We start from the raw sequence: 10,612 nt of genomic DNA on the forward strand, positions 1-10,612 counted from the left end.
ATCCATTAATCTTGTGTTAGCATAATTAAAATGGGGATGGGAATAGGTTATGGTTGGTGCAATTCTGTTTTTTGTCGAGCCGCATTTTTACCCCTGTAATGCTAGAACTTGCGTGCGATTAATTGGCACGAAAGTTTGATGTGCCTGCTTTAAATATGCATTTTCAATTTTCATTTTTGGCATTAGACACACCAAATTTGGTGTTATCAATTCCACCTGAGCTCAACGAACCTCAAATCATTTCATTATTCATGTGGTTAATAAGTCACCTGGAATTAAATTTCACATTTTCACAAGTTGGGGGCCGTTCATAAATCGCGACAACCAAGAGAGGGAGAAATCGTTTCTAGAAAAATTTACAAAAACTGATCCCGTCAAAAACAGACATCCACCTTCACATACCCATACCTAGATTTCATTTTTTTTATTCATTTTATTCGCATGATTTTTCGGTAAGCAGTAGAATTGGCGTTCGACGAGGGGAGACAGTTGTACGATACCGAAAAATCGTCCAAATCAACTGGCGGATTTAATGGATGTCCTCTATCGTTGTTTTTATTCTTTTCGAATATAATAGAACATGACGTGGGTGGGATAGATACGAATAATGGTTAGAGTATTATTAGGTATTCCAGAGTGGCGGATTATTAGTATTTTATTAATGGTACATGTCCTTGTATATCGCATCATGATTCCATTATAAAACACATTTTGGTATTAAAACACGTACGCAGTGTGGATGCCGAGAACTTATCAATTCCAGTGAATCGATTTCTATGAAAATTGAGCTAGTAGATGGAGAAGATAGTTGAACAATTTCGAAGAAAACGTTTATCCTGTGTACTCTATGCCAATGACGATGAACACAATACGAAGAAGGAATCGTATATTGCGATATGCTGGCAGGATAATTAGAGTCATATTCAGTTACGATTGCATGGGATGAATAGAATATAAAAAGAAACGTGAGCGTCTTTTAAAATATATTCCTGGGACTGCAATTTTGATCTAATCAGCTCAAAAATTCCAATCGAATCTGAAACCATCGGTCTTACTTGCTTCACTGAATTAAAAATTTCAGATTTTCTAGTCAAATATTTCGATTTTGACTTTATCTTCAAATGAAGTTTATTGTTACTTTAAGTGCAATGATTTCTTGAATTTCGTGAGGGGATCTTTAAAATCTGTGGAATTGTTTACTTTTTACTTCGGGGCACTTTTGCCCACAACTCGATCTTTAATTCTTTGTAAGACTCGTTTCTATAGAGTGTTCCAGTTCGAATGTCGAAAACATTTCGAACTTTGTCCCCGCTGCATCACATAGAGTGTTATGATGAAAGAGAAAGAAATATTTTGACAACTTATAATAGACTGGTCTTCGGTCCTCTCGCTCTCAACGTAGCAAGTTGAAAGAGAAAGCAATATTTTGACAAGTACCCCAAGGGAAGTTCTAATTAACTAGTCTTCGGTTCTCTCGCTCTGATCATAACAGTCTATACAAAAAATTGCAAAAGTGAACACGAAACTATTTTTTTCTATTGTGTCCCCGCGGCATCAAAGTGAACAACTTACAAAATGGAACAGTCTATTGCCTCGCTTCGCTCTTTTATGGAAAACTTGGGTCGAATACTAAAAAAATCAACATTACAACACTTGTAACACAACGTTATCTGGAATGTTGTGCATAGGGTAAGTGTTCCAATCGTCGGACAAGAATGAGTCGTCGGACACCAATTGTTCTGTCATTCATAAAAAAGTTTGTGAATGAAAGAACAATAGATGTTCGAGGACTCATTCTTGTCCGAGGATTGGAACACTTAACCTACTATATTTTTCGTCAACCTCGTCTCCGCCTCGGGATAACGCCTCGTGTGGGGAAAATTGCTATTCAGTAATATTTATATGAAAACTCATTGCAGTTGTGAAACACTAATTTCGTAATTTCAAGGCAGTTTACATACGGATATATAGCATAAAGCAGAGAGCAGAAGTACTGCGTTCTGATTAACTTGGCTTGATTAATATAATCAATAATCACACAGTGTTCTGTGCATATATGCATGTAATCGATAGAAGTGAATAAAAATTTCTTTGCGACCTAATTTCAATAACATATGTCGACCTTGATGTATTTTTACTTTCTTTCAAGATTCGCTTATAGTTCCACTGTAGCTTAAAACAATAGGAAATTATAAACGAACCTAAAGTTCGATAAAGTTTATTGTATATGAAAATGGAAAACGAAAACATTTCCATTGCAACCATGATTCACACAGTTACCAAAATTAATTTATTGATCAAACAATTACCAAATAAATTTGGTCGTATGGCACAATATGAATGAATTTACGAATTAATTACTTTATGAGCATTACCGTTCATGAGCTCAGATTTTAACGGTGGAAAAAAATCCGAATTAAAATTAGAAAATAAAACGAAAGGAGAATACATTAATCATCATAATAAACCGCTCAGTATTTAAAAAAAAAAAACTTACCACTACGTTTCTGAACTGGTGGCCCCAGGTGACCATACAGTCGACTCAAATCGATTCCAAGCACAGAAAATGGGAGCGACGCAAACAAAACACCGAACAGCGTAAACCAAATTATTTTCGACATATTTTCCCTTGTTTTTCACACAATTTTCTCTTACCAACTCTCTATTGTCTGGTTGCAAATTATATGTCTATGTATCTGTTGCTCGATGCCTGAGATACAAAGCAAACCCGAAAAAACCGAAACGCAACAGCGAGAGTATCGTTAACAGTACAATTTATTCTATTATGATGAAAATGAAACGAAGAAAAAAAGGAAACAAAAAAAGAACTTCTGGTCTATTCGGTTGTTTGACTCAAAACCGTACACAATCTTCGATCGAAATATTTATTTCGTTGCAAACAATAGTCGGAAAAATATTTGATGTTTCTTTCCTTTATCTCGATTCTGGTGGAAATCAACAGCACACTTTTATCCCCCGATAAACTGTAACACGACCGAGCTCAAGTTACTTTTAAAATGAAATGAAAAGTTCTAAGAAAATATATTTTCAGTTTGAGTATAATATGAGAAAGGGATTATTGTGATGGTGTTTCCGTTTCTTTTCTATCGAACGATGTTTCAACAGAAAATCCCGAAACTTGACTGTGACGATGTTGGTCGCAACAAATGCTTTTATTCAAACGTGAAAGCAGCAGGTATAAAGGGCACGACGCCGCCTCGACGACAACGAATACCGAAGATGACGAAAACGCGATCACAGACGGACGGGATATAGTGTGGCAAATACATAATATAAAACCACTCCCCATTCATGTGTGAAACGCACTCTGCAATATTAAATGAAAATGAACGTTTACTTTTCTCGACTCGGTTTATGTGGAGAAGAATAAAAATAACAGGCAAACAAACACCTGTAAAACGAAAAGGGACGACTATTTCGGTACACTTGCGTTGTACGGATGTATAGGCAGTCAGGTGTAGTGAAAGGACATTGGTAATGAAAAGACGTATAAAGCTTAGCTGTAAACTTTCAAGACGAAATGAGCTTTTTACGTTCTGGTTCGAATTCATTTTTTTTGAACTTATAGATAGCTTTTCGGTACTGAATTGCGCGATAAAATTTAAACAAAAATTCATCTCTAGGGATTATCATTTTTTAAGTCAACCAATTGAGGTGTACACATGAGGCGTCATAGTGGCGCTGATGCTTTTCGGCAGCCAAAAACGCCAAAAATTGTATGGACCTTGGCACCTACAAAAAGTTACTCAACTGAGCTACTCAATTTGCAGTTGCGTGACACACTGTCAAGTTTCAGCACCTTGTTTAGAGTACCACTCATGCTTGAAGTGCGTTGATCGCAAGCAAGCATGAGGTGTCGTAGTGACAGCTCGACAGCTGCCAACTAGAGTACTATTTGTGTGATATTTTTTTCCCCAAACTTATTTACAGTCAGAATGGCACTTCAGTCTCCAGCGTCTCCAGTTTCAGTAGTGTATGCTTGAAGGCTGTTGCCTCACAGGCACTTATGAGACTCTTGAAGCAATTTCCGAAGCTTTTTAAAAAAATCAGTTTTCAACAACTTTCTTTGTTCTTATCATTATGTGTTGATGACACCAAAATTTCATGGCGATTGTATTGACATTGTCTACTCATGTTAATAGAGAAGTTTAGCAAATCACACAATAATGACAAAACCAATAATTTCCAACAATAACGAAAACGAAATTGACACGGAAAAATTTTATCATTGTGAATGGGGCGAGATGGGTAAATATGTTCACAAATCATGGTGTGTTATGTGGTGGCAGAATTCAAAATCAGGCGTCCCGCTTGTCCGAAATGTCCGAAATGTCCGAAATTTTACACATTTGTCCGAAATTGTCCGAAATGTCCGAAATGTCCGAAATTTTCTTCAAGATCTGACCGGATTTAAATATTGAAACTTATAAAAGACTCTACAAAAAAAAAATCGCCTGCGGCGCGCTTCATACATTTTTCAATTATAATTTCCATGTACCAATTCTTTGTCTTAAAATTTATGAGGGAGTAAATTAATTTTACGTACATATGTACATATGTACAACCCTTTGAATTATTTGAATTAAGATTCGTCCATCAGTCAACAACAGTCATTCGCTAATTAAATAAGTGTTTTACTAAAAACGATTTTAATTTGATTAAATCGTTACTGAATTTGTTAAGGGCAGATTCCGCCAATAACGGTCTGTTGCGTTACAATTTTTAAGACTGAAAACTTTAGTTTCAAGAAAAAATCGTAGTTTTAGGTATTAGACTGATCCTTTCTCTATTGCCTCAAAGTGTTAAAAATTTGATCTGAGGTAACTGGTCATGCAAAACTATTGCAATTGGCGGAGGTCTGCATTTTCAAACCCTTATTCTACGGCGATCTCCGCTATCAAATTTTTTTTCCACCAACAACGGATTTGTTCCATAGTTTTTCACGCTCTATCGTCTAAAGCAATTTTTTTTTCGTTCACCATAGAAACTCAGGCGTCCGCTGATAGACGATTTTACAGATTTTAAAATTTATCATCAGTGAACCGGCGAGCCGCCATTAACTTAAACTACTTTCATTTAACTCGTCACAATCCGAGCCTCCACATAGATATTTTAATAATCGATGAGATAGACACGCTCTCCTGGTTTCTTCAGGATAACTTTAACTTCTGAAGGCAGTCAAATTCAAAAAACTCTGCATCCCATATTGACAAATTTTTAAAGATTTTTTATTCAGTAAGGGAACTATCGATATTTTCGAATTTTTTAAGTTACTTGGAACTAAATAGAAAATTTGCCTGCCTGTGGCGTATCGAGCTTCGAAAAGTAAAAATACGACTGATGTTTTGAAGGTCGACATATTAGTAGGCATCTAGCAAAAATTTGAAGTGCGAACAATAGTACATTACTAAACCAGTGTATAGTATGGCGTTTGCTTTACGAGCGAGGGAAAGGGTTTTCACTAGTGAGAGAAAGGCTACATTCCCTCACTAGTAAAGTAAAATACATTTCTAAGCATTAGTACAAAATTTTTGGAATTGAAGTCTCGTCTACGGTAAAAAAGTATGTTGCCCGGAAGTTCAACTAGTTTTATTTGAAGAAAGCCGTTCTAAAACTTTTTCTTTCTTTTTTAAATATTTTCAGCCAGGTTTCAGTTAACCCTCAAATTTAACAATACTTTTAGTAAAACATTTTTCAAGTCCTATATCAAGTTAATGATCAATTCATGTCACGTCAAAATATACTCCAAACAAATTTTTGAGTTTAGAATTTGTCACCAAATTCTGCTGATATAAAACGTTGAAATTTGGTGTGGGAATGATTTTAAATGTCTCACAGACTATTCCTATTGCGATTCTTTAGTGAAAACTGGAAAACATTTGTCCGAAATTTTTTCTGGAAATGTCCGAAATTTTATACAAATTGTCCGAAATGTCCGAATTTCGGACAGGGCAAAATTTAGTGGGAGGCCTGTTCAAAATACTTCTGAAGTACTTTAACAGAAATTAAATTGAAGTAGAAAAATATAATTTGTGCACCGGACAACTATCTTAAAAGCAGATATTCAGCTTTATATATATTATGCACCTGTTGCCAAGATTGGTATTTTGACGTGTAGGACATTATTGCCCTAGCCGAAGGCGTGGGTCATAATGCCTACACGTCAAAATAACAGTCTGGCAATAGGTGCATATCATATTTTATCTGTCGAGAACAGATATCGAGATAAACAAAAACTCCCTAGAGGGATAAGCTCGAGATTATCGTTCTAGACAGATAATAGTACATTTTCTACCTTGGTGTATATTTCGAGAATAACTTCGTATGTACAATTGTATATAACGAGCGCCAGCGAGTGTATATACAATTGTACATAAGAAGTGATTCGAGAAATATACACCAAGGTAGAACAATGTTCAATCTAGGTGAAATAATAGCAGTGAAAAAGTGGTATTATTTCGTCTGGGATGAATATACACATGGTTTGCCAGGTATTTGCCAGTAGACCTCAAAACAGGCATCACACAGTCTCGAGCTACACTTGGTTCCTGGCTGAAGATATCCGAAGATGGAAAAAGGGTGTTTTTTAACCTAATTTTTTGGCGATCGTTCCGGGTGAGAGTGGGCTCATTGGAAAGCTGAGTTCAAATACTTTCGGGGAATGTCTAGTTTCATTAGATTCATTGATAGATGTTGTAAAAAATGTACAACAAAAATTTTCAAAATCTGTGTGAACTTTTGACAGGTCTGGGCTGGTACTGATGACGCTTAATGTGAACCTAATATGCTAGTTGTAACTTACATTATCTAAGCTTTCCATTGATACCTCATTTGCAGTGCTGGTGACTGCTGGTGAATTTTATGAGTAGCGGGTGTACTTACATAAAAATCTGTTATGTGGACAATCTTTTTTAACTTCTTATTTATGGCTCAAAATTTCCAGTTGTAAGACAATTATTATTGAGAATCAAAAATTGCGCAACCAATCAGAGGGTGCGATTTTATATTTGTCCCATGCTATTGTTTCATAAACCACTTGAGACAAATATAAAATCGCATCCTCTGGTCTATTTGAATGGTAAAGGGAGTTACCTGAAAAAAAATGTGTTTCGGGTGAGCATGTGCTCCACGTGCTGTTTGTGAGGTTATGCTCACCACAGCACAACTTGTTCTGTAAATTGTGTCGTCAAAAGGCAAGCTAATTTTTCCATCTCATTTCCACTAGCTTCAGAATGTTCTAGTCTACAGATTTCAATAAATCTATGTTTGTTCAGAGACACACGTTGTAGACAAAAATTCTAAATTAAATAAACAATCAACTATATGACGATTCTGTCAACACATTTATAGACAATATAGTGGATATACTCAAATATACTGGATTGCTGGAGCTATACTGGATTACTGGATCTACTGGAGCATAAATTCGAGTCTTGATTCATTTGGGCGTTTGTCTATTTCAGTTGTCCTGTGCATAAATCGTTGTTTCTACCTCAACAGAAAAGTGATTTTCTCAGCACACGTCCTAAAACTGAAGACTAGTGCTGTTTCCTCTCGTTTGTCTTTCTTATTTTTTTCAAAAATTCCCATTGATTAAACCGATAGGCTAAATCAGCGATTTTATTTCACAAGGATTCAATTTTATATTTATAAGTTCTCCCTAGTTGGAGGTGCTTATTCATAAAAATTCGAAATTCACTTATTGTCAACGCTAACGTCTATCGAGAGATTCATATAAATTTATCATTTTCACATGAAACGCTTATATCCTCTGTGTGACTTTCATTTGAAAATGTCAAATCAACCGGATTCAAAAATTTTAAACACAAAATGAAAGAAGTTTGAATTCTGCCACCACATAACACCATGATTTGTGAACATATTTACCCATCCCGCCTCATTCACAATGATAAAATTTTTCCGTGTCAATATCGTTTTCGTTATTGTTGGAAATTATTGGTTTTGTCATTATTGTGTGATTTGCTAAAGTAATCTAATATGTCGCAGTTTGAGATGAACAAACCATAACAACGATCAATCAAGAAAACAGCTGACAAAAAAGTCTCTCGATTTTATCTGTTTATATTCACCACAATGGTTTTTCCTCTCCCGAAAAGCGAAATTGTAAACATTTGGTTTTTTGACATTTCTTTTCAAAACAACGGTGACAGGTCACGTGCTGTAAGTCATTTTGAGCGCTATGTGTGAGAGGTGAAAAAATTGAGGTGTACTCTCTCCCTTTTCAAAATGATATTTTAGAGGGTTAGTAAACAGGGCCGTAGCTGGAGGAAGGAGAACTAAACTTTATATTGTCCTTTTTAGAAATGTACAGACTTGACGATCACTTTTGTGACTTTTTGAGTGTGAACCCAGGATTAATACTTAATATTGTGAATTAAATAACTTTCGAAATTCGATTGTCGCTATTATGAACCTTTTTCAGCGTGACATGAGCATTGGAGAAATTCGGTATAAACTTACCAACGAAATAAACGCAACTTTTGAAAGAATGTAATACACAAACCACAAGGTTTCAGGGTGAATTTGGCCCATATACAGCTACAGCCCTGTTACAATAAAAGGTGGTGAATATCGAGATTATTTTACCCTGAGGAATGTCACTTCTTTTGAACCACACACTCTATGTAGAACTTTTTTCATTTTCGTGTTTTGTCTAAAAGGTTCGATCGAAAAGTGTGTGATATCTAAACGTTGAACCAGATCATCGCGATTGTACATAATTATGAAACCCTCAAAGAAGAAGCCAGTCAAACTGCGGCGCTCAAAGAGGTCAACTGATTTGTTGAAAAGTGTGCTCCAAAAATCAGTGTACGAGAAATTACCGATCGGTAGGAAGTATCGAAACTCAGTGTTAACCAATTGTAAGGGCGATAAGATGTCAGCACATTTCATGAGATTAGCAAATTCGATTACTGTTCGATTGGATTCGTATTGCAAAAAGTATACTTCTGTTCACGGCAAGTCGAATAGGTGAGGTGACCAATCAACCCATGTGTTTGTGTTCTCGAGAGAAAAATGTTTTTTCTTCGTATTTGTAGCCGCCTATCGGACGCTATTGAACGCATAAATGGGATGTTAGATGCAGAAGGATTCGAAGGAAGCGCAGTCGATGATTTCGATTCATGGATTCAGTTGAAAGAAGATGATATTAGTCGAAGTGATCATGACAGGATTACAGGTGAAATTGCTGAGGAAACCGACACAGGTGGTGCCACGAGCATGATGGAACAACAGGAGAGCAGTCCGCTGGAATGTGATAAAAGCGAAGTTTCAGAAGACCCTAAGGTTACAAATGACAGTGTGGAGCCGGTAGATGATTTAGTGCCATGGGAAATTAAATTGAAAGCCGATCTGACAAGTTTTGTCGATTACACATGGAGATATAAAGCTACTGAGGAAATCACTATAAAGGAAATAATTATGAATTTATTGGAGAATGGTGTGGACGATGATGAGTCGGTGTCTAATGCAAGTGATGGAACAGATTATAGTACAATGGGATTAGAAGATAGCCCAATCGGCGCACAACATTCGGAATAGTTTAATTTTGCCTAATGAAAATTTATGAGCCTCGACCTACGGCTCGACAATATATATTTTCTTTACACGAACATTTGGTTGTGTGTTTCATCGATGGAATTGCAATGTTCTTCAAGAATTATCCCCACTTATGTTAAAAAAACAAAACAACTTTTGGCAATTAAATCGAGTCAAGCAAGGGCTAATAATAATAGAATAATTGGCCCACTGGCCTTATCGTCGTATATCGGGTCGCGGATGGAGATTGGTGTGCAACAAAATTCTAACGGCCCCTAAAACTGAAAATCTAATACAAAAATTGAAAAAGTCTTTCGAAACTTGTTAGGTCGAGTCCCTAATCCTTCGTAGATTATTAAGACAGATTGTGGTTTTCACTTAAAATGATTACTGGAAGTAAGGCCCTTAGTCCGCACTGAAAACCTGACTGTCTTGTATTTGGACTTAACACTGAAATCTTAAGACAATTTTCATATCTTGGCTGATTTGTGTACATTATGCCGAAGAATGTGGAGGATCTGCACGAAAGCGAACATTTCGTTTTCAAATTAACGAAAGAAAAAACCTCAACTTTCACATTTGGTTATAATTAGTGATAAGAGCATCACTTCAGCTAATACCCTCTCTAGCAAGCAAACTTCGTTTTAAAGCTGTCAATATACCACCTTATTCCTTTATTTGTAGAATCATACTCTGTTGACTAATTTCTAATTTTACATGCAAAATGCAAAGAGTACGTTGCATTTTTGCCACCTTAGTAAATGTAGTTAAAGTGCTCGAGAGGGTATTGCTTCAGCACTATATCAGAACTAGTAGAAGTAGCTATTGTGTTCATTCTATTTTCAAATACCTACGTTTTGGGAATGAAAAACGAGCCATCAGAACAGTCGGAGCGTTTGCTGCGACTGAGCCCCGTACAAACCCGTATATCTATTGCGTACGTGACCCTAGTGCGTCTGTCACCCTACTTTGACCGTAAGCCTATGCGCCGGTTAAAGTAAAATTATTATGTAATGTGTACATCTTAGAAATT

At 36.1% G+C, this 10,612-nt stretch overlaps 2 protein-coding genes across 2 annotated transcripts in view; one reads left to right on the forward strand and one right to left on the reverse strand.

Annotated features, from left to right (window-relative positions):
• Positions 1–3,213, reverse strand: part of LOC119076218 (IDLSRF-like peptide) — a 57,734-nt gene extending 54,521 nt beyond the window's left edge. The window contains exon 1 of the mRNA XM_037182870.1: positions 2,498–3,213. Coding sequence (XP_037038765.1) covers positions 2,498–2,621 — 124 coding nt within the window. The 5' untranslated portion in view covers positions 2,622–3,213. The remainder of the gene's footprint in view (positions 1–2,497) is intronic.
• Positions 3,214–8,610: 5,397 nt separating this feature from the next.
• On the forward strand, positions 8,611–9,760 carry LOC119076219. Its single transcript, XM_037182871.1, has 2 exons — positions 8,611–9,012; positions 9,081–9,760. The coding sequence occupies exons 1-2, from the start codon at positions 8,765–8,767 to the stop codon at positions 9,580–9,582; spliced, it is 750 nt and encodes a 249-aa protein (XP_037038766.1). The 5' UTR covers positions 8,611–8,764; the 3' UTR covers positions 9,583–9,760.
• Positions 9,761–10,612: the final 852 nt, after the last annotated feature.

This window comes from Bradysia coprophila, unplaced genomic scaffold, assembly GCF_014529535.1.
Source record: "Bradysia coprophila strain Holo2 unplaced genomic scaffold, BU_Bcop_v1 contig_232, whole genome shotgun sequence".
Taxonomy (NCBI): Eukaryota; Metazoa; Arthropoda; class Insecta; order Diptera; family Sciaridae; genus Bradysia; species Bradysia coprophila.